The following is a 23,548-nucleotide window of genomic DNA, read 5'->3' on the forward strand; positions in this document are numbered from 1 at the left end:
GCCGTGACCTGTCCTCTTAGAGGGACACTCAGAGGGGCTGCCCTTAGGATTCGAGGTTGGCTAAGAGGCACAACGCAGCCACGGTTATCCAGGAACAGTGAGAGGAAACAGAAGGGCCAGGGCGGGGGTGGGGGCGGCAGGTTCTCGATTCCGAGCCATGAAGACGGGCCCTGAGGGCGGACCCCGGGAGGGAGGAAGGAGCAGGGGGTGAGGCCTCACACGGACCCCCCTGCTGGGAAGGTGGGCCCTGGCCCTGAGCACGCAGGGCTACCTGGAGCTGATACCTTCAGGCTGCAGAGGCTTCGGGCAGCTGTGCTTCGTGCTGCGCCCGCTTCTCGTCACACACCGCCGGTACCCAGACACGTGCTGGGCGGGACACCCACGGAGGGGCGTGCCCACGGGCCCCGCGCAGGTGCCGTGAGCAAAGCCCGTGTGCACAAAACAGGAAAACAGAAGCCAAGGCAAAGTGATACTTAGGAGTACCCGGGCCGCGTGCCGCCAGGGAGACTGTTCGTTGGCTTAGCGCGGGGACCGGCGCAGAACACCCGCTTCCCTGGCCCTTGCGCCTCACTCGGCCCGCGGCGTCTCGCCCACCGCAGCAGGCTCCCTCTTCTCAGCGTTGACCCCAGACTCTGCAGCCCCACTAACTCCTCCTTCCTTCCAGGAGATCAGCTGGTTTTCCAGGGCGCAGGCCCCTACCCCGAGGTGGAGGACGACCCTGGAGAGGCCTTTGAGTTTGAGGATAGTGACGATGACGAGGACACGAGCGCTGGCCTGGGTGTCCTGGGCGTCACTGCAGGGAAGGACGCAGACGCCTCGCTGATCCACTTGGACGCCACCCCCCAAACTGGTAATGTTTCTGGGAGCCTTGGGTCCTCCCATTTCCTGGCTTCAGGCTCCAGAGAGCTAAGGCTGGGTGGAGGAGCCAGGCTCCCCAAGATGCCTGGTCCTCCCTCCACTGTCCCCAGGAAGCAGGCAGGGAGGGAGGCCTGGGAAGGCCCGCATTCCACTGCTTCCCTGGGGAAGTGGGATTCCTGGCATTCCTGCTGCATCTGGCGGGGGCACTTTGGCACTTCGGGTCTGGAAGAGGTCCGTCTGGGCGGCTTGCATTTCTCCCGGGGAATCACACCCGCCAGAGCAGCGGCCTCCCAGAGGCCGGCTCCAGTCAGTCCAGTCCGCCGGCCCCAGAGCAGTGGCCCTGGGGGTGGGAGGGCCCTGATAAGGCTGGTGTTAAATGGCACCTTTGGGGCTCTTAGATTTTGTCATCTGGGAGAGACCAGGGACCGGACCAGCAGGAACTTCCTGCAGGCTTGGGACAAGGGGCTCCTTGAGGAGCTGGGGGTGGGGGGGAGGCCCAGGGCAGGCAGGGCAGCTGGTTCTGCTTGGCGTTGCCATGTGGGCCAAGGGGGTGCGGGTGGGAGTGGGGAGGTGTCGGTAGGACAGGTAGGAGAGCTTAATGACAGTGCAGGGCGGAGGGAGGAGGCAGAGATCCAGCAGGCCAGCCAGGCCCGCTCTGGCGCCCCCAGGGAGGCTGGGAAGGGGCGGGACGGGCTGAGTGCCTGACGGCTCTCCCTCTGCTGTTCCCTGCAGACCCAGACCCAGCGGCCGTGCCCCCGACACAGTAAGTGAGCCTCGAGTTTGCCGTGGCACTGGGGGTAGGAGGGGCTGCGCAGGGGGCGTGGGCAGGGCGGGCTGTGGCCCAGAGTCCCAGGAGCCGTCTCTGGCCAAGGAGGATGCTGTTCAGGATGCTCGGCCCCAGGGGAAGGTCATTCCCCTTTATTTTGTGCACAAGCCTGTGACGTGAAGCAGGCTGGGCTCCGACCCCGGGGCGTGGAGTGCCAGGGCCGGCGGCTGCTGTTCCGCGCACCGCAGACCGGGGCAGTGGTCTTCGCCGTCCGCCTTTCCCGCCCACCGCTGCTGTTGCCAGGGACGCTGCCGGTCCCAGCCCGCGGGGCAGGGCCTCCCGATGGCCAGGGCCTCCCGATGGCCAGAGCCCTGGTGCTGGCCGGCGGCCCGGGTCTTGCCCGCCCCAGCAGTGGCCGTGGGTCCTTTCCCGGCTGTGGTTCTCTCACTGACAGGACAGGCCCCTGGCCCCTCCCTAGGGGGAAGCGCTGCCGGGTGAGACCAAGTGGCAGGCGTGGCCACTGTCCCCTCTGTGGTCTTTGGCCGCCGCTCTGGCCCAGCTGCCCACGGTGGGCTGGGGCCCGAAGGCTGAGGCCACGCCCGTGCTCCCTCCCTGCCGCCGCTGCCCTTCTTGGAACTCAGAGGTCTGAGGGAAGCAGAAGTAGCCAGCGGTGGATGGAGACCCTGGGGCCTGGGGTGGGGGTGCGCAGCCCTCTCTTGGTCTTCTTGGGAGCCGGGCCAGGACACCCCGCTGGAGCGGGGCGGCCTGGGCCCCGGGAGCAGGAGGTCGTCTGGGTCCCCGTCCCTGCCCAGGACCCCCGTCTGTGCGCACTGGACGCCGGGAGTGGGCGGACCTTGGCAAGGCTTCTGCTGGGCTGCTGCCGTGTAATTAGGGCCAGGAGCAGGGGCCAACCTCTCCTCCCTGAAGTGAGTCAGCAGCACCTGCTTGTGCTACCCTGGGCTGGGGAGGTTGCCGCTGGCCGGGATCGCCCCCGGATTCCGGGCGGCCACGAGGGCAGGCCAGGCTGCAGCTCCCATGAGACTCAGCTGGTGAGGGGCGCAGGCACGTGCAAGCAGGACGGGGGCTGGGCCGCGGGGTCGGCCAGGCGGAGCCGGTCAGGGAGGCTTCCTCAGGGGCCTGCGTGGAGCAGGGGGGCTGGTGCCGCCTCGCCCCTTGTCCGGTGCTCCCTCCGCTCCTGGCTTCGCCCCCTCCCTCCCTGTCAGTGACTTAAGGCGTCTCACTCCTTCCCTGGGCAGAGACATTCCCTCCTGGAGCCCCTGGGGGGGAGTCGTTGGTCACTTGCTTCTCAGTATTCCCTCCAAAAGGGAACGAAAAGGCAGTCTAAGCCTCAAGTGGAGGAGATTCAGCTTGTGTGTCTCCTTGGCCCACCTGCCCGGGGCTTGGGAATGGCCTTGGGCTCTGCCAGGTTGCTTGCGGCCTTGCGAGGAGCTGGGGCTGCCCACCCGGGGCTGACCGCAGGGCTAGCACAGCTGCCCAGATCGGCTGCCCGAGTGACCCGGGCCCAGCAGTGTGGGCGGTGGCCGCCGGGTCCCCAGCTCGGGGGCGAGCTGGCCTGGCAGGAGCATGGTGGGCCGCCAGCCGGTGGCCAGGCTCACCGAGGGCCTGGTTGCTGGGGCTCTGGGCCCACTGGCCAGGCTTCCAGGCTGGCTCTACTGCTCACTGGCTCTGTGTCAGGGGCAAGTTGCTTCCTGTCTGAGTCTCGGTTTCCTAATTAGTGAAAGGCAGCGGGTGAGTCTCCCGTCTTGCAGGGCTCGGTGAGGGCACCACGGTTAGCATCTGCCCAGCGCTTGGTCTGGCTGGCGCGTGCTGGCCACTCCCAGTGGACTTGTGGTCGCCATTCTGCATCCGGGTCTCGGTTTGGCTGTAGTGGCAGCTGGTCGGACCCCGCACGCTGGGCGTCAGAGCGGCCTGGGTGTGGCCCGGCTCTGGCCGACCTGCCGCCCCACCTCTTGGAGTCTGCCCTGGGACGGGAGCCACAGCTGCGGGCTGGGCGGTGGCTAGGAGGACGGCGAGGCCGACGGGCAGTCGAGGTGGCTCCGCAGGCCTGCCTGGGCGCCGAGGCCCATGGGCATCGGTCCCCCCGCTAGCCTGGCCCGGTCTCTGGAGGAGGCAGCCAGCCTGCGGCGGGGTAAAGGGGGCTGCTGGCATTGTCAGGTGCTGTTGGCCGGAGCCCGTGGGTGATTTTAGGCTGCTCCAGAATCCCTAGGGGTGAGGATGGTCTCAGTCGCGTCCACCCTGCTGTTGGGCAAAAGCCACCTTCAGAGTGGTCGGGGGAGGGAGGTGCCCGAGGTCTGTAAGGGACGGCGGTGGGGCAAAGTGAAGAATCAGAACACGAGGTGCCCCGCTCACGGGTGGCACTTTCCCTTACCCCAGCCGGGCACAGCTGGTCAGATATGACGTCATAATCACAGTGATAAACAGTCACCACGGAGCAGCGGGCACAGAGCGGAAGCCTCTCCCATCCTCCCCTCTCCGGAAGGCACCTGCTCCCCTACAGCTGGGGCCTGGCTCGGGGAGCTCACTCCCGACAGAGACAGTGCTGGTCCAAGCCCAGGGCCTCATGTTGGGGTGTGGCTGACCCCCAGGGAACCAGCCGACGCTGTGTACTTGCTGGAGTGAGGATTTTGCCTGAGAAGAGATGCTCTGAGCCCTTGGGGGAGGCGCCTCCAAGCAGTCGGTGGGGCCTCCCACACACACCCCGCTGGGAGCCAGGCGCGGTGGCCTGTGCTGCCTGTGATTCTGGGGGAGGCCCCTGTGCCCGACATGGGCGCAGAGTGAAAGCAGACTTCCCTCCCCCGCCCCAGGTTTGGTGATGGCGGAAGGGGCGTGCCAGTGTCTCCCTGCTGCAGGTCGGCGCCATGGAGCGAGGGTTTGTTGGATGGTGGGAGTGGGGGCATGTGATTGCTGCTGTATCTGCAGCAATAAGCCAAACGAATAAATTCGGGGCTGGCTCAGCCTGCCTGACCCCACGGTACCCCCCAGAGCCCACAGGCAGGGCAGATTGTTCCTGGCGACTTTGAGGCCCTACACTCACTCCTGAGCTCCTGCGACTGACAGAGGCGCCTGGGCCCAGCGGCCGCTGGGACGCGGGTCATGCGGCCACTGGGCGCCTTTCAGCGCTCCAGCCCCTGGACTCTGTCCCCCTCTGGCTTGCTTGTTTTCCTGCCAGGCCCAATGACGCCCCCAACTTCAGTGTTTCCCGGTGGGTCAGGCCTTGGACTTCCTGCCTGGCTGCTGGGCCGCTCAGTGGCTCCCTGGAGGTGTCTGCTGGCTGCCCTTCCTGGGTCCATCCAGACAAGATGGACTGTGCTGCCCACCCTGGCCTGGATCCTGAGGGAGGTGGTTGGGCAGCTGGACTTCTGGGAAGGCCAGGAGCTGTGTCCTCCCTGAGGACGCGTGAGCCAGGTGCCGAGAGGCCAGAAGGGGCCACGCTCAGCATTCAGACAGGACAGATTCAGGCACCTGACGCCTTCTTGGCCACAACCTGAGGCTTAGGAAGCCTTGGTGTCGGGACCATGGTGGCTCTTAGGGAGGGCAAGCTGACGAGGCAGGCGTGCCCCAGACGCCCTCCGCCAGCAGAGCTCAGCCATGGAGTGCTCTCTCTCAGGTTTTCAGCGCCTGGAGACCCAGCCCTGTGGCGAGAGCCCTGGGCTGTGCTCTGGCCAGCTGCTGCCTCCCCAAACCTGAGCTTCTGCAGCCCTCGGGCCCCGCAGTGGTCACCTGCAGCAGAGTTGCTCGTGGAAGCGACAGGGGTCAGGCTGCTTTCTTCTCCGGCCCTGGTTGCAGGGTTTCCACAGTAGGGCTGTGGTCTTTGGATCACCATGTCCTTGAGTACCCACTAAAAACCAGCAGCCTCCCCCGAGAGGTCCCCATGGACCCGTGCGGTACCCTGAGCGCCCCTTGGGGGCCTGGTGCGTCCTGCCCGGGGTCCCCCTCATTCACCGTCCACCCACCCACGTTCGGTGTGCAGAAGCGCGATCCCACAGGCGACACAGGCCACCCAGCTTGTTGGCCCCTCCCCCATCCCCACAGCCTGAGGGCATGTCACCCTGTGGCCAAGGGACTTCGCAGCCCAGTCAGTTGAGGCTTGTGCCTTGGGGACACTTCTGCAGACTGCCTGGGAGACCCAGGCATCCCAGACGCAACCAATCAGGGGTCCCAGTTGGCTAGGGAATTCTGGCTTCTTCCTCCCTCCCCCTCCCTCTCCCACTCCCCCTCCCTCCCTCCCTCTCACCTTCCCTGCACCTGCTTTCTTGTCTCCTGAGGCCCATTCTGGACTTTCACCCCTCCAGATCTGTAAGATGATACATGCGCATTGTCCTCAGTCAACAGGTCCGGGTAATTTGCCCTGCTGAGCCTCAAGAGGGAGGTGGGAATGTTGGGGGTCCCCTTTTGCCGGCCTGGAGAGGTGTGGTCACTGGCCCCAGGGCCGGGGCTGGTAGGTGGTGGTGCCGAGGCTCCAAGTCGGGGCTGGGGGGCCCTCGTCTGTCCTGTTGGTTGGCTGGGAGTCCGGCTGCCCTTCACCCCTGTGCCCCACATGTCTTTATCCAGGAAGAGCCTGGTGCTGCAGACCCCAGCCCCCCCAGCCTCCCTAGCCCCAGCCAGGGCCTTTCCTTTCTTCCTAGCTTTCTTTTTTTTTTTTTTTCCTGGTAAGTCATATGTTTATTATATATATATATATATAAAAGGAAAGTACAGAAAATGACAGTAAAAACGCGCTTCAGGCCTACCGCGGGGCTCCTGCCCAGCTCCGTTCTGGGTGTCCGGGGCGCGGAGTCTTCCTCGGAGGGCGCTTGGCTCTGTCGCACACGCTGTTTGCTGTTTCGCGGCTCTCTTCCTAACCTACCGAACTTGACTTTGCATCCCCCTGAGGGGGCCGTGTTCTACACACCCCACCGGGCCCTTGAGAACCCATCGCTGGGGGCAGGGCCTGTCCACAGTGGACCTCGGGTTTCGGGGAGGAAGGTGTGCCTCGGAGGGAGCGGGAGGCCGGGGTGCGGCCCTGGAAGGCCTCCTCGGCTGTGACCTCCAGGTCTGTGTCCTGGACACTGCCTGAGGGGTCCAGATTTCCCTCCCTGCCCTACTCCAGCAGTAAGTGGGTGTGTGCCCAGTGGGGGCCAGCTTGGACAGACAGACTGGAATCGCAGTGCTTCTTGTCGGGGAGGGGTGGCGGGCCCCAATGTGCAGAGTGGACCTGCAGAGGGGCCGGGAAGGATGGGGCTGGGAGTAGCTGCTTACCAGAACCCTGAGAGGGAGGGCTTGTCACTCCATTTCACGGACGGGGAAACTGAGGCACAGAGCACCACTAAGGGCCTTGCTGTCCTGGCCTTGTTTGCTCCTCACAATGGGAAGTAGGCCCAGTTATTCACTGGGCGCAAGCGCCGTCCCCGTTCACAGAGCAAGTAGAGGTACCCCTTATCCCAGGCCTGCTGACTCCCGAGCATCCGCTTCCTCACCCCTCAGCCTGTGACCCCTCGCTCTCGGCCTTGGCTACACAGTAGAGCCAGCGGGAGCTTTAAAAATGTTGATGCCGGGCCCTCCCTGGTGGTGCAAAGGGTTGGGACGCAGCACTGCAAACTGGCCGCAGCTGCTTCAGTGCGAGTTCGATCCCCAGCCCCGGAGGTGACCCACATGGCGCAGCAGACCTCTCCCTCCCTGCTGCTCCCCTCGGCAGAGTACTTCGTCAATCTGTCTGTTCTGTCCCCCACTCTCACTGCCCCTGCACCTCTGGCTTGTACCCCAATTCTGTATGCATACATAAATAAATCTTTTAAAAATGCTGTTACCTGGGCCCCCTGGAGAAAAGGTCAGAATTGGGGTTGGGCCTGGCCAGGTTGTGGGGGGGCCTCCTGGGGACTTGCGTCATCTCATCAGATGGTTATAACCCTTCTGCCTTTAACAGATCAGAAAGAAGTTGGGGCAGGAAAGAAATCTGGCAGCAGGCTCACCTGCTGTTCTCTTGTTGTTCTTGGAGTTAGGGGTAGTGGAGAATGGGGGCGGGGAGGGAATTGCTGGGGGCCACGCCCCCTGGGCTGCTGGGGATTCAGGAAAGGCTATATAAGGCAAATGTCCTGGTCCTCTATTCCCCAAAGATGACATTCTTTCCTCAGTCATATTTTTCATACCTTGCCCTGGAAGAGGCCCCAGAAATGCCATGTGTGGGCTGGTCCAGCTGCCCAGACCGTCAGAGCTGTTGGGTTTTGGGGTCTTCTCCCTGAGCACCCACTCAGGGACACCCGCTGTGTCACCTGTGGGAAAGAGCCTCGAGGAGCCGTCCTCATACAGCTTCTCCAAGCAGCGCCACACTGTGGCTGTGGTATTGCGTCCTTCTCCACACTGGGCGTCTGACCTTTACAGAGCCCGGGAGGGGGTTGGGGGTTGGCGGTTGGCGCCCGCGAGGAGTGGGGCCGCCTGGAGCTGCCCCGCTGTCTGCAGGCCCTGACTTCCCTCACATCCCCATGGGTCTGGGAGAGTGGGTGGGCCCGGGAGCCCCCAGGGCACAGTCTGCCTAACGGGGCTGTCCTGGGGCACTGGGAGGGTCCTTGCCGCCATCTCCTCCCCTCTACCCAGCTGCTCACAGTTCCTCTCTGCTGGCTTCCTTTGCATGGGGAGGTGGTGACCCCACCTTGTCAGACTGGTCTCTTCAAGCCACTCGCCTTTTTTCCTGTGCAAACCCAGAGGCTTAAGAAGTGCAGGAAACTGAGATAAGGGAGAGATAATTGGCCACTTACAGCTCCTGATGGCTCTTTGCTTATCAGGAACCTCTGGAGGCCCCAGAGGGAGTGTTTGCAGAGTTGACTTTCCAGGCAGCTTCCTGGGGCGGGGTTCAGGGCAGTGAAGGGCCCGAAGGGCCCAGGAGGGAGGAGGCTCTTTGCATCTCCTTCCAGTCACCCACACTGTGAGCCTACAGCTCCGCTGCCGGAGACCCTCTCACCTGGCCTGGGGGTGAGCCAGCAGAGCCAGGCAGAGCTCTTCAAGTTGTAGCGCTGCCACCTGCTGGCAGGTGACTGGGGCCATGGACTTGTCCATCTGGACCTCAAGCTCCAGGACACCGCGGGCCCAGCCGGGGCGGGGGCTTCTCGAGCCCAGCCTTCCTGAGACCGACCGGGCCACCATGGCCACCCCCTTCTCCCGGGGGGCTCCTGATTTCTGGGCTTGCCAGGGAGTGGGGGTACGCAGGAGTGGGGCTGCCTTACACCGTGTGACACCCCACGGCCCCACCTTCCAGGAGGCCTAGCCCGGTCCCTGGGCCGCCTGCTCCCTGGACCTGTGACTGGCTTTTCCGGTCGTGCAGGTGGCTTAGACCTTTGCTGTCCTTTCTGGTGGCTGCCAGCCACAGGTGGCTCTTTAAAAGCCAATTACAACTTAAAAATAAATATAAGCCGAAACTAAGCTCGCTCATGCTCAGCAGCGGCTCAGGTTGCAGCCTCTGGCTTTCACTGTGACATGAAGCATTTCCAGGCCCCTCATGGAGCTGCCCGGCTCGCCCAGAGATGCCCGCCCCGACACTGCCAGGGTGTACCCAGGGTCCTTGTGATGCTCTCTGGTTGACCCGCTCCCGTCCCTTGGATGGAGACTTGAACTTGTCACTGTGCCCAGGGCAACTTCTTCCCTAACCTAAAAAAACAAAGCCAAGACCCAAAAAACCGAGGCTTGGGGACCTCAGGATGCGGCAGGCCTGCGATGCTGGTGGATGTCTGAGCGTGCTCGCCTTCCCGTGCGTGGTGGGGAGGTCACGGCTTTGCAGGCAGCAGGCCGGAGTGCGGCTCCCTCCAGGAGCGGGGCCCTGGCCTCGTGGCTCAGTCTGAGCCTCAGTTTCTCCGTCTGCAGAGCCAGGCAGCGGCGCCCCCCTGTGCCGCCCGCAGCGTGTGGCTGCGGCCTCCTGACGGGCGGGTTGCGGGCGTGGGTGAGAGCAGCCAGAGCGGGCGAGGCCCCTCCCGTGCGCCGTCCGCCCTGGGCCTGTGTCTCGGCCCACGGCATCCACCCCGGCCCTTGCCAGCCTCGGAGACCAGCCCATCCCGGTGCGCTGGGATTAACCTGCCACCATGCGTGCTCTTTCCAAGCTCGCCCACCGTGACCCTCACCAGAGGCCGGTGCCCCGGCCCGAGACCCCACTTGCATGGGGAGCGGAAGCTGAGATCCCCCCGAGGCGCCCCGGCCAGGGGAGCCCTGGCCACACGTCCAGCTCTCAGTGCCTCTGAGGACGGGGCATGGGGAGATGCCCCACGACGAGTGGCTTTGGGGGGCGTGGCTCGGCCCCACCGTTGCCGGCTGCTGCGAGGTGCCGCCGCCTGGCGTGGGGCTGGGCCCAGGAGCCGGCCGTCTGGCCCTCGGGCTCGCCGCTCACCTGTGCTGCTGTGGCCCGCAGGGTGCTGCCCGCGGTGAGCAACGGGGATGCCGGGGACGCGGCTTTCTCTGGGATCCGGCGCGGCAGCTGGAAGCAGAAGAGCTCCCGCCGCTGTAAGTACCCCCAGTTCTGGGTGCCCCCAGGGCCGCCTGACCAGGACCTCAGACCTCAGCACCCTCGGAGCTGAAGGCCACCCTCACAGGGGCGCTGTGGGCCTGGCAGCGGCTCTCAGGGCCCGCCACACGGGCCGCGCAGTGAGAGCTGTGCCCGGAGCAGACGCGAGGGAACCCCCACAGCAGCTGGGCCAGGCGGGGCCGGGGTGACCGGTGACCAGACCAGTCCCCGGGAGCAGACGCAGACAGCCTGCAGGCCGGGTGCCAGGATGGGGAGACAGGAGGCAGAGGGCAGGGGCGTGGGGTCGTGGGAGGGGAGCGGGCAGGGGCCGCTGCAGGCGCCTGAGGATCTGGGGCGCCCGCCCCCAGGGAGCAGGCAACAGGGAGCCCTGGAGGCAGGATGTGGCCTTGCAGTTCAATTTCTGCTGGAGCCAGTGGGGTCTGTCCAGAGCAGGCCGGGGAGAGCTGGGCTGGCCCAAGAGTCGCAGGAGGCAGAACTCGTGGGGCAGCGGGGTGGCGGCGGGGGGCGGGGTTCTGGGGTCCCAGCGGCATCGCAGTTGGGACAGTGGGGACACCGCGGTCCATCCCTCCGTCTTCCCTCACGTGCCGGGGGAGGGCAGCGCCTGTCAGAGGAGGGGCTGGTTTCCGAGTCCCGCAGGGGCCGAGGCCGCAGGATGGAGCTCGCGTCTCGGGGAGACTCCTGGGCGTGTCCCCGTTGGCACCTCTCGCCCGGGCAGGACGTGGGCTCCGCCACACTCCACCCAGGGGGCGTCGGGACGCGTGTGCTCATTTGCTGGGTTTCGGGGGCCTCAGCCCCCCTTTCCAGGTCTACCCTGCCCCCACTGACATGCCCTGTACTCACTAGGGCTGCCTTGCCCTCACCCGCTGGGGGGCAGCGGCCCCTGCTGGGGTGCGTCTGGAGACCTGGACCGCAGAGCACGCTGGTGCCGCAGTCAGACAGATGGGCGGCCGCGGCAGGGGCCGGCGGGCGTCTGCTGAGGTCACTGGGAGAGCCAGGGCTCCCTGAGAGCGGCTGGTGGGGGCTCCCCAGGGCCGGCCCGGTAGCCAGGATGCCGGGGGGGGGGGTGCCGCCGGTGCCCGAGCCAGCGACTCTTCTGCTTCTTTCCTCAGTCGACCGGTTCACGTTCCCCGCCCTCGAGGAAGATGTGATTTACGACGACGTCCCCTGTGAGAACCTGGACGCCCATCAACCCGGTACGGCCTCTTCCTGCTTCTCTGGGGTCCAGGCGTGGGCCGGGGCTTTCGGGTCTCTTCCTGCCAGTCGCACCCAGGCGCGGCCCAGCCCTCCTTGTCTTCATAGAGAGCGTCAGTCATCCTGGGCACACGTGGGCAGCACGGAGCCCGCGGCCGGGCTGGGGCTGGGGAGGGCAGGGCTCCTCGGCCAGGGACCCTCGGGTGTGGCCCCTGGCCAGCACTCGCTTTCTCCTTCAGGAGAATGGGTGACGACCGGGCAGCCCACGCGTTCAAGCGCTCGGGGAAAGGACAACGTGTTGAACCCAAAGGGCGATGCGGACAGAGCTCCAGGAAGCCTGTGCCCAGCTGGCGCGGAGCGGGAGCGGGCAGCGCGGGGGAGGGCTCCCAGGGCAGCCCCAGCAGGAGCCGCTCTGCCTACGCGCAGTGGGCAGCGACGCTGCCTGTGCGCCTCGGGGGGCCTCACGCCCCCTTTCACAGACCAGCCCTGGGGCTCACACCGGGGTGGTCCTCACTGCAGGGCTCTGCTGCTGCCCCCGAGGACGTGGGCCGCCGGTGGTGGCAGACACTGGCCCTCGCCCTCACTGTTCAGTGTGCCCCGTGAGGTTGGCAGGGCTCGGGGTGCCAGCTGGTGGCCACCTTAGAGAGGCTGGGGTACCAGCCGGACAGCAGAGCCGGGCTCTGACGCCCGTCTGCTTTCAGCGGCTCCTCACCTCCTGGGGGGACACCCCTGCTTCTGCCCGGCTCCCGGTGTGATGGGGTGCCTGCGCGTCCGGGGCTTACGAGGGCTGAGGTGGGAGAGACACAGACCTGCCATGACTCGCGGGAGCCCGGAGCCCGCTCCTGGCCTGCCGTCCCAGCCCAGCTACGCCCACCCCTTTAGCGAGCCCGGCAGGAGTTTGGAGCAGCTCCCTGCCCGTGAATCGCTCGAATGCTGGGAGCGGTGGGGAGAAGACACCGTGTGCTGGGAGGCGATGGGGTCTCCGGGAAGGTCCAGCGCCGGGAGGTCTGAGCGGCCTGAGGTTGGGCCCCTGGGGGCGGTCTTCCCATATGGTCAAATCAAGGCTCCCGGTCCCAGCAGTGTCCCCAGGGGATGGCCACGTCCCGGCCTCCTAACATGCTCTGAGGCGGCCTGGGACTCAGCTCTGCGCCTGCAGCCCGAGCCCCGGGACCCACCACAGGGCGCGGGAGGGCCGGGCATGGCCTCGGGGTTCCACCAGCACTGGCGGACTCACGGTCACTGCACGGATGTGGGCTCAGCCCGGCTTGAGGGAGAGGGTGTCGGCTGACGGGGAGCCACACGTGCCAGTGGACACACCGTCCTGGGTTCAGTTCCGGGCTTTGCTGCCCATGAGGGCCCAGGGCTCTGGGCCCCCGGGCCTGGCTTCTCTCCCATAAATCTGGCTTCCTCCTTAAGTTGCTGAGGATTCTCTGAGTTACTGTGAGGTGCTGAGCACCCGTGGTGGGGCTTGCGGAAGGAGCAGAGGTGGGCGCCAGGACCCTGGCGTCTCTGGAAGCACTTGACATCTGGACCCACCACAGGCCCAGGAATCTGCTGATGCAGCTGCCCCTGGACAGAATGTTCTAGTTGGGCCAGTGGCGGGGCCTCCTTGGAAGCCCAGGGGTCTGCAGCCCCTCCCACGCACGGTCTCACCGTGGGCCAGCTCTGTCTCCTCATCTGTCTGACTGGAGGGGTGATGTTTTACACCTCCTGACCCCTCAGAGCCTCAGAGAATCTGTGGGGCTCTGTGGCACTTCGGTGGAGGTGGCTGGGGAGGCCGGTGCAGGCTGACCTCGCAGGTGTTGCTGCGGCCCTGCCTTTTGCTCATGGGTCACGGGTCTCCCCTGCGTTAAGAGAGCAACAGGCCTGGCTTTGTGAAGGTCGCAGCCTGGGGCCGGCTGCTTCACTTCCTGGAGGCATTAGTCACTATCATCTTTTGCTTAAAAATAACCTCGAGCTCCCTCCTCACCCTGGGACCCGAGGCTGCAGCTAAGCCTGAGCGCTTCCGTCTTATGACTTGGCTGAGTCTCCCCGGCCTCCTCACATCCCACTCCTGCTCCCTGCTCTCCTGGGGGGGGGGGTGAGGAGGGGCACCCCAGATCAGCACAGTGACCCCCGGGCCCACCGGAGCCCCCACAAGTGGGGGCCAGCCGCTCTTGGCCTAGCGCCTGCCACGTGCCAGCTTCTTTGCCAAGAGGGTTTCGTTCCTCCCTTACTTACTTGACCTTCCGGCGTGTCACCCCCGTTCTGTGGCGAGGTCCCCGGCAGCCAAAGCTCCCGCTCAGCGGCTTACGTGGGTTCTGTCTGAGCAGATTATTTATTTATTTCTGAGCACATTAGAAAAAAAAGAACCTTTCCCAGCGCCAGATTTCTTCTATGTTGACAAGAGCATCTTCACCTTCGGGCGCTTTCTGGGGCTTGGCCTCCCTTGGGTGAGGTCTGCGGTCAGGTCCCAGGCGACGTGAGCGGGTGAGACTGGGCCTTTCTACAGCGGTGGAGCTGGGTCTCTCTGGTCCGGTCCGGCGGGCGGGGGAAGCTGCGTCTCACAGCCCACTTGACAGGGACCCGGAGTGACCGGCCCCTTTTCAGTTCAAGGCATTGCTGTGGGTCTGTGGGCCAGACGCGCCCCCTGCCGGCCCATCCTGGACACACGGGGAGCTGGACTGGGGCGAGCGATTCAGATTCCTTGAGTGGTCCCCATGTCCTGTGCTTCAGCCCTCGGGGTGCTGAGGCCAGAGTCAAAGGCTGCTTGAGGACTTGGCCCAAGGGTTTATCTTTTCCACTGAAAGCAAGGAGGCTCAGAAGTTGCTTCGAGATCCCCGAAAAGTAGCGTGGAAAGTGGGAGGCGGTGGCAGGCCCGTGGGGGGCCTGCCTCGTTTCTTTGCTTTTCTCCCGTTTCCGTGTATCCCCCTCACTGTGATGCTGTGCTGTCTCCACTTTATGGACGAGGCGGCCGAGCTAGAGCCCCAGGGCCTGCTGCCCCCCCCCCCCCGGGCTCAGAAACTGGGTGGGTGGGGGGCTTGGCCCGGGCTGCGGGCCCTCACCAGCCCTGTCCCTTGGCCAGCAGGGGCGGAGAGAAACCTGCTCTACGAGGATGCGCACCTGGACGGGGCGCCCCGGGAGCCCGAGGACCTAGGCTGGAGCTCCAGCGAGTTTGAGAGCTACAGCGAGGACTCGGGGGAGGAGGCCAAGCCTGAGGCAGAGCCCGTCAAGCACCGCGTGTCCTTCCAGCCCAAGGTGAGGGGTGGGGCGTCTCTGGCCGGAGACCCCGGGAGGGACGTCGGGTGGTGACGGCCAGCCCCGAGGCCTGCATCTAAGCACCAGTGACCAAGCAGTGTGTGGTAAGCGGGAGAAGTGTCCTAGGGAGCCCCGAAATGGGGGATGATCCGCCAGCCTTGCGGTTTGGCGTGGAAAGGCCTAACCTGGGGGTGGGAGGCTTGGTGCCTGGCGCAGGGGGTCCCCCGCCCCATCTTACAGTACAAGCTGCAGGAGGCGGGGCTCGCTTCTGGCTTCAGAATCCCAGTCATCACGGAGCCCCTCGACGGATGGCGCTTGGGCCAAGTCAGCTGGACCTCCGGGCCTGTGGGACGTGCTCTCACACCAGCCAGTCCCAGACTCGCCAGTCCTTTCCGGGGATGGGCAGCGGAGCCTGCCCGTGGCTGAGACCACCTGCCTGGGGCCTTCTTGCCAAGGCCTTCATGCATTGGTTTCTTCTGGCGTTTCTGCCTGGAACAGGGTTCATTCTGCTGATTTCATGGAGGGAGCCCAGAGAACCCAGAGGAAGGATCGGCTGGCTCCTCCTTTCCTGTGACAGCCGGCTCCTCCCCTGTGCTCTCTATCCATGCTGAGCTTTGGGATTTAATGGGAGCAGCTTCCTACAGACTCTGCCCAGCCAGAGGTGACTGGGTCCCTCTCGGGTTCCTCTGAAAAGACACAGATGGGCTGCTGGGCTCACCCGGGCAGCAAGGCCTGCTCTGAGGCTTTCTTAGTGCCTCCTGCATGTTTCTGAGTTTGGGGGCCCCCTGTGGGAGAGGGGTGCTGGCCAGAGCAGCCCCCACACCTTAGAGTCTTTCCTCAGATCAAATCAGGCTCCCCTAGTTCTTGGGGACATGGGCGAGCAGGTCTCTCCTGACCCCTGGTCTCCTCGATGCCAGGCCTGCACTGACCAGGCCCTGGAAGTTGGCCTTGACATCTTGCCAGTGAAAAGTTAAGCATCTCTGACACCTATTGTGTGTCCAACCCACAGCTTAGGGTGTGGCCTGGGGTGCCCGGGAACAGGAGGACCTGATCCAGGCTCAGCCGACCTTTGTGGTTTAGGGGCAGATACTATTAGATAAATAGCAGTTTGCTAGAAGCAGCGGGAAGTACCTATGTCAAGGCAAGCGCCGCTGGCTGCAGGCCCCGTGATGGGTGGGGTGTGGAGCGGCTGGTCGGAGGCGGCTTCTGAGTGGCGAGCTGGGCGCTCGCATGCAGAGGCCAGCGGGGACGGGACTTGCTCTGTCCTCGAAGGGCAGCGTGCATGCTTTAGGGGGACGGGAGCGTTTGGTTACGCGGCTGCTGGTGCCCGGGCGGCCTCTCCGTGAAGGCAGGCAGCTGCGTCTTGGACAGCGTGACCAGGACCCTTGTTCTCGGCTTCTGGCTGTCCCTCCTCACCCCCCACGGCCACCCTGCCAGGCCCTGCCTTCTTGCTGGGGACCTGGAGGGAAGGCTGGGCTCCTCTCAGAGGCTGGGAGGTGTGGAGATGTGGGGCTCCCCAGGGCTGGTCCCCAGATTGCAGGGGCGTCGGCATCATGCGGGAAGCTGATGAAGTCACAGGCGTCAGTGCCCCGCTCCCAGGCACTCAGGCTCAGAGTTGGGGGGCCCCATGACCCACTTTAACCTGATTTCTGACCCTCCCAAGCACTGGGAGAAATGCTGGGCTGTCTTGGCCTGGCCGGCCCCAGGGCTCTCTAGGGGATGCCCATGAGTCCCTCGTGCCCCCCAGATGGAGACCGTGGGCTCCTCCTCTTCAGACAGTGTGGCAGCGGGCAGGGGGTTCTCCCCACGGGGACTTCTCTGGCTGTGGCCAGGGCCGGCCTGCCTGTCCCCAACAACAGCTCCGGGGAGGAGAAAGGCTGTGGGGGGCCTTTCCTCTGGCACCTGCCTCTGCCCGGGAGCGCTGCTGAGCCCGCCTACACCTCTGCGCCCAGGCCTGCATGTCTTGTGGCCGCGCTGCTCAGCTCTGTGTGCTGTGTGCTGTGGGGTGCTGGGCACAGAGTTCTGGGGAAATGTTTGTCCTGTGTCTGGAGCCTGGCAGCGCCCTGCACCCGCCCTGCTGTAGAACCAGCAGAGCCCTTCCGGGAGATGTGGAGAGGCCAACCCTTGGGGTGCCTGTCTGGCCAAAGAAGTGGCCGAGGGGGCTGCAGAGGAGCCTTGAAGCACCTGGCCCGGGTCTAAGCAGGAGCCTGGCCCAGTTGAGCCGGCTGGTTTCCACTGCTTACCGCCCACGGGCGCCGGGGCTGTTTCCTCAGATGTAGAGTGGATGGGTCCATTGAGCTCTTCCACTTTCTGCCTGTGACCTCTGACCTCTTCATGATCAAGGTCACCATCATCCGCTGGCCAGGGGACTGGGCCTTTTTGACCAAGCCCGTTTGCGCCCCTGCTCTGATCAGGCCGGTATCAAAGTGGACATTGAGCCTCATTCTCCTGTCCCTTTGGGAGGTCGGGGGACATCCAAGGGTTCAGGGACCCCCTGATTTTACTGTGCCATTCTTACTTGTCCATGGAGCAGGAAACAGCACTCCATAGAAACCCCAAGCCCCAGTGTTCTGAGGTCTCAGTAACTGTCGGAGGGTCCCTGTTTGCTGCTGTTTCGCATAGTGACAGTGAAGGCCTGCTCGCACGCCTGGCTCACCATGCGGCTTTTCTTCACTTCCCTCCTCTGCTCGAGCGCTGTTATTTGCACTGCATCGTTGTTCAGAGGACCAGCAACAGAAGCCCAGAGAGATTAAATGATGAGGTTGGGGTTACACTAACCAGTCAGTGGCTGAGCTGCAAATCAACATCGTGCAATTTGAAAGAAAATACCTCTTTTAGCCGTCATCCATGCGTCCACCATCCATCCGTCATCTGTCCGTCTGTCCATCCGTCCATCCATCCACCTGTCCCGCCTCCCTCCCTCCATTCATTTCCATCCATCTGCCCAACACTCCGCCCAAGCAGTTATTCACCCATCAACAGTGTGGGACACATATTATTTGAAAGTGGCACAAGAATAGCTTCCATTCTTGAACACTAGCTAAGCCCCGGGCTTCCCATTGACCGCTCATTTAATTTTCTCGGGAACTCTACGAGGTAGTGATTATTATGGCACTTCGCCACGGAGCTGTAAGTCAGAGAAGCAAAGGGGCTTTTCCAGCTCGCGAGTCGGGAGCGGCGTTCTGAACGGGGGGCCTGCCCGCCCTCAGACTCGTGCTCCGGAGCGCGCTGATTCCCAAGTAGACCCTGTCTCGGTCTTCTGGATGCTGTTGCTCACGCCGGTCATACCTGTGGGTGTCTTTCACCCATCCCCCCTTCTTCCCAGAGAGTTTATGGGCCAGTTATCTGCACAGCCTTCTCTCCGACTGCCCCCCCGCCCCGCCCTGTTCTCTCTCTGCTCACTCACCCCTCCTTCCATGCTAGAGTCAGCTCGTCTGAGCTCACAGTGGTGCCGACCTCCTTCCAGCTCCCATTCGGCGACCTCGTGCTGGTGGCTTGAGGCTGGCCCGTGCGGGGCAATCACACCACAGAAATGCTGCAAAGCCGGGCTTTCTCTGTCGGGGAGCCCGTGGCTAAATACTTAGGAGCACTGCTCTGTCCACCCACCAAGCTTCTGTTCCTTTACTTGTTGATCTGACAGTCTATTCTTCTGCCATCGACCCGGCTTTAGTCACCCGGCCACGTGAATCCATTCACCTGCCATTTCATGCACCGACTCAATACACGCATCCGTCCGCCCCATCCCGGTCCAGCCACCCGTCTGCCTGTCATGCTCATCCGCCTGTCCAACCCTCCTCCTCTCTGTCCACCCCCATCTTCATGCATCACCCACACACCAGGTAGTCCCCTAACTCACCCACCTGCCCGGCCACCCACTGGCCACCCATCCAGCATCTCGCAGACATGCCGAGAGCCTTCTGCGTCCTAAGTCCCGGGCTGGGCTCTGAGACAAGGGGACGGCCCAGACACAGTCCCTGGCTCTGTGGTTCCCCATCCCCGAGAGAGGGGGCCCAGGCTGTTCCCGTCCCCCCAGCAGCAGGGCTGCTGCGCCCCAGCCCCGAGCTGCAGCTGGTGCTGCTGGCGCGAGTCCCCGCGGGAGCCCGCCCCGACCGCTGCCAGCCCCTCCCACCTGTCCCCGTTGTCCACGCCACCTTACCTGAGTCTCCTTTCTCCTCTGTTGTCCATGCCTTGTCTCCTCCCTGTCCTGCCTGCTCCTCTCACCTGCTCTCCTTCCGCCTGGCTGCTTGGGGGCTCCAGCTTTCTCCAGACCTGACCAGGCTCAAGGAGAGATACGCCAGGACTAAGAGAGACATCTTGGCTTTAAGAGTTGGGGGGAGAGACATGCAGGAGCTGAAGCACAAGTACGATTGTAAGGTATTGTCTGTCTGTCCCTCCCTGGCCCTGGGTGGGGCCCTTCAAAGGGCCTCTCTGCTGCTCCAGGGGCCCAGCAGAGGGCCCGAGCGTCCAGCTCACCTCTGAGCTGGGCACCGGCTGACCAGCGCGTCTGGCAGGTGCTCCAGCAGCTTCTTTTTTGCCACGAGCTGGCCTCTCGCGCGCTGCCCACCCCCAAGAAGTCCTGGGTGGGCATCAGACACTGGGGGCCGTCGCATGACCTGGGAAGCTTTGGAAAGAGCTGACACCTGAACTCTCTGGAGAGGCTGATTCTGCAGCTCTGTGCCCAGGCCCAGGCATCTGCATATTTAGTTAAACTGTGGGTTAAGTGTTGACAAATGTGAACACTGGTGCCGCTGGCCGTCCTCCCTGCCCGGGCTGGTCAGAAAGACCCAGAGTACGGACGTCTGTGGGAGAAATGGCAGCCCTTCTCCTGGGGGGCCCTGGCTTCTGGAATCGGTGGTGACAGCAGGAGCTTCTGTTCAGGAGCAGGGACGGGCGCTACAGGCTCTGGAGTCCTCAGGCCGGGGCTTGAATCCCGCCGCCTGCTCGCAGTGCGATCCTGGGCAGGCCTCTGACCTCTCTAGCCTCGGTTTCCTTGCCTGTGAAACGGGCGCGTCAGGGGTCCAGCCAGGGTGGGTGTGTGGACCGGACAGCTCAGGGCTGCAGGGAGATCAGGGCTGCGTTGGCACAGCCTCGGAGCTCGGCGCTGGGTGAGCCCTTTTCTCCCAGGGTGCCCTGGGGTGGGGCCGCCGCCTTGCTGGCTGCTGTCATTCAGCACTAGAGAGGCTGGGGAGTGCGGTGGTCCTGGCTGCCATCAGCAGCGGGGCGCAGGGGGGCCAAAGGGGGTGCCCCGCCCTGCAGCACTGTCTCAGCAGAACCCGAGGCCTCCCATGGGGGGGGGAAGGGGCACTTTAGCGGCTGTGAAGCCTGTACAGACCCCCCACCCAGTGCTTCTGACCTGCTGGGGGTATGTTTGACTGAGGAAGCTGAGGTCAGAGAGAAGCAGGGCCTGTGGGGGTGGGCAGTGTGCAGGGGGCGCCTGCTGGCGTGCCCTCTACCTGCAAACAGGTGGAGGTGGCAGGGTGACTGAGGGACACCCGTGGGGCTCACCCGCTGTTCCTTTTTGTCCAGAAAAATGCCAAAGAGAGGGCCCTCCATTGGGTGCTTGGGGTCGTAGGAGGGCCCCGCCGACGGCTTTCAGCCAGACTAGCACGCGGGCTCTGGGACAGTTTTCCAGTCCAGGCTTGTGACCCCTCACCCAAGAGGGTGAACATCTCTGTGCAGTTTCTGGGGTCAGCACCTGTTCCCCAAAGAAGATCCTCAAAGGCCTTTATGCCCCTCACTCACAACCCCCGCCCCGCCCCAAAACCTAGAATCACTGCTCTGGATTGCACCACTTGGATGCGGGGGGCTGGGACTTCCCTTTCTTCCCTTCCCTCCTGCTGGTTGTTTCCAGAAAGTCAGCCTGTTCCTGAAAGCCTCCGCCCTGCCCCAGCCCTTCGGGCAGGAGCCGGTTCCCTTGCACTGCACTGCCCCTCTGGAGAGCCGCGCGGCTGCTGAATGGCCGTGACCTATGATCGGGACTTCGGGTCCTGAGCCTCACGGCTGTTTTGCGGGTTCCCCGTAGCTGCCCCAGGCCAGCAGCCCTGGCGTGGGCGCACCGGCGAGCTCCTCCATCCTTGTGGACAGCTCTGTGGGACGCACTGACCATGGGTGGCGCAGATCTGGCCAGGGCTGGGTGGGGGCGAGGGGGCTGAAGGATGACCAGAGGCAGCGGTCAGCTTGGAGGCCGGGGCCGCCCCAGCGCGCAGCCCCCACTGCATGCCGACGCCCGAGCGCGGCTCCGCTCAGCTTGCTTCGCCTGTGCTGGGCTGCTCCTGCCCAGAGGAAGCGCCCCGCCCCGGCAGCTCAGCCTTTCCCCCCCTTCCTGGGCAGACAGTAAGGAACCTGGGTGTTTGGGGGGCTGGGGGGACTCTCCCTTGGGTGCAGCGGACGGGAAGGGGTGGCCACCTCCTTTAGTCACCCCTGAAGTAACCGCCAAGCTTTGTGGAGTTGTTCCCGCGCGGAGAGGCTTCCAGGCCAGGAGCGAGTCCCCGCAGGGGCCGCGCGGCATCTCAGTGAGGAAACTGAGGCTGAGTGAGGGTGAGGCTTGTCCAGGGTCACCCCGCCAGGGAGTGGGGAGCCGGCCCAGGCTCCGGGCCCAGACTCCAGGCCTGCAGCCTTCCCCAGAGTCGCACATTCTCCTTAGCTGACGCGACAGCCGGTCAGGCCCCTCGCCCACAGGGGGGCCCAAAGGACACCCTGGGCAGGGACGCCCCAGGCCCCGCCCGGAAGCCCTGGCAGCACCGCCTGCTGTCCCTGTGACCCCTGCCACTGTCTTCCCGGGAGTGGGGGGACCTGAGGTCCCGGGCCTGGTGCCTGCTGGGCGGCCGGGGTGGGGGTGCCTGTGGCAGGTGTCCCCGCGCCGCCCTCGGTTCTCTGATGAGTCCTCTGCCTTTGCCCAGATGACCCAGCTCATGAAGGCCGCCAAGAGCGGGACCAAGGATGGACTGGAGAAGACCAGGATCGCTGTCATGCGCAAAGTGTCCTTTCTGCACAGGAAAGACGTCCTCGGTGAGGCGCTCAGGCCAGGCTGGGCCGCGCTGGGGTGTGGGGGCTCTGGGGCTCAGCCCTGTGGCGGGGACGCTGGAGGGCGAGGCGAGGCTCCCACCTGGGGGCCCCCGCTCCCCGCTCCGCTCCCCTGGCAGTGGGGTCCCCAGTGTTCAGCCTCTTTCCACTCGGAGGCGTGGCCTGTCTCTTCTGGGGGAGGTGCCCCCACCCCTTGTGTCCCTGCCTTTGTCGGGATCCCTGGCCTCAGCCAAGCAGACCCCGCTCACTCTTCACCCCCTACCCCGCCCCCGCACGTGCCGGGCCCAGCTGGGTGCAGGGAGCAGAGGAGCAGACTGGCGTTTCCTCCAGGAGCTGCCGGCGGGGGGGGGGGGGGCGGGCGTGTGCAGGGGAAGTGGCCAGGCAGCTGCACGGCGCCTGGCAACAGCCCGCTCCGAGGCCCGCGTGGTCAGCCCAGTGTCTCGTGACGCCGCAGAGCGTCCTCACACACCTGGGGCGGTCACTCATCCGCACCTCACCACGGACAGGGGTCCCTGCCGCACGGGAGGCGCGTGGGTGGCTGCGACAGGCGGGAGTCCCGGGGCGCTGGTGGGGGCGGAGTGACGGGCCAGGCGAGGGCTGGGAGCGGGAGGCCAGGTCGGCCGGCAGTGGGCATCGGCCGCTCCAGGAGGAGGAGCCAGGCAGAGGCCTGGAGGTGGAAAGCAGAGCTTTGGGAACTGCTTTTCGCCATCGTCAGCGTCTCTGGGACATCTGTGGTGCGCGGGTGCTCCTCAGTTCCTCCCTCAGTGCTTGAGACGTCACCCAGGAGCAGATGACTGTCCTATTCCCATGGGAGTGAGGGGCAGGCGCGGGGCGGACGGGTGACCGCCTGGGACACACGGGGTGGGACAGGAGGAGTCAGCCTCTCGCACGGCGGGAGCCAGGAGAGGGCCCTGGGGGGAGGGCGCCCCTCGTGTCCTCTTGAAGCCATCTGTGCTCCCCTCTGCGCCTCTGCTGCTCACCCTTACAAGGGGGCAAATCTGGCATCTGTCTCAGGGACAGGGCAAGGGTGACCAGCTGGCCCAGCTCCCGGCGCCCCGTGGCAGTGCCAGGCCAGGGGTGGCCACTCCGTGAGGTGCTCCGGGCTGGACGGCGGCTCCTGGCTGTGTGACCTTCACGGCTCTTCTCCTAGAACCGTGGGTTCCTCTTCTGTGACAGGGGTTCAGCCCCACCTCTGTGTGCTGTTCTAACCCTTTGGGGGGCACAGGTCCCGGATGAGGGAGGGGACAGGCGGAGGGGTCATTCTTAGCAGGGTGTCCGGGGGAGTGGCAGGGGGCTGGCCAACTGGCTGGGAACTGCTTCTGGTCATCATTCCCACCCCCGGGCCGGCCAGGCAGCCAGTGGGCTCTCCCCGGCCCTGTCCACCCCCCTTCACCCAGAGCCTTTCCTGAAGTGACCCTCCCACCAGCAGTGTTATTAATAGCTGCAGCCGGGCTCGAATCACTGGCCAAGAATGTTACCCAGTGGCGCAGGGGGAAGAGGAAGCCGCGGGGCCAGGGCTGGGGTGGGTGCGGAGTGACGCCCGGGGGGCCATGTGGGCCAGGCAGGAGGGCCCTCACCACCCCCATCCCCACCCCCGCCCCCGCGCGGTCGCCCGCTGTCCCTCCTCCTCCTCCTCGTCCGTCTCCTGCTCAGGTAAGGGCCTGCCGGTGTCCGGTCCCTGTCCCTTTGGGGTCACCACCACCCTTCTCTCCCAGCTTCCTCCCACTTCCTGCCGGCGCCACCTCTGGGCCCAGAGTCAGGGGGGCCAGGGCCGTCTTCCTGGGCCCGTGTCTCTCGTGGGGGCCAGGACCCCCCGACCAGACCCTGTCTGCACCCCTCTGTTGTCTCGGAGACCTGCCCCCAGCCACTGTCCTGAGCACACACCAGTTGGTTTTTTGCATTGTTTCTTTGAAAGTTGAAACACAAAGCCAAATAGGGCTGTTCTTCTCGGGGTTCGCCCACCTCCCCCC

General features: G+C 64.9%; 1 protein-coding gene across 1 annotated transcript in view; it reads left to right on the plus strand.

Annotated features, from left to right (window-relative positions):
- The first annotated feature begins 668 nt into the window (after positions 1 to 668).
- Positions 669 to 23,548, plus strand: part of ARHGEF10L (Rho guanine nucleotide exchange factor (GEF) 10-like) — a 77,485-nt gene continuing 54,605 nt past the window's right edge. Inside the window, exons 1-6 of the mRNA XM_012722088.1 lie at positions 669 to 850; positions 1,591 to 1,621; positions 10,014 to 10,105; positions 11,237 to 11,320; positions 14,386 to 14,555; positions 21,455 to 21,563. Of these exons, the coding sequence (XP_012577542.1) occupies positions 21,455 to 21,563 (109 nt within the window). The 5' untranslated portion in view covers positions 669 to 850; positions 1,591 to 1,621; positions 10,014 to 10,105; positions 11,237 to 11,320; positions 14,386 to 14,555. The remainder of the gene's footprint in view (positions 851 to 1,590; positions 1,622 to 10,013; positions 10,106 to 11,236; positions 11,321 to 14,385; positions 14,556 to 21,454; positions 21,564 to 23,548) is intronic.

Source organism: Condylura cristata, unplaced genomic scaffold (assembly GCF_000260355.1).
Source record: "Condylura cristata isolate star-nosed mole 26May11 unplaced genomic scaffold, ConCri1.0 scaffold00008, whole genome shotgun sequence".
NCBI classification, from domain to species: Eukaryota; Metazoa; Chordata; class Mammalia; order Eulipotyphla; family Talpidae; genus Condylura; species Condylura cristata.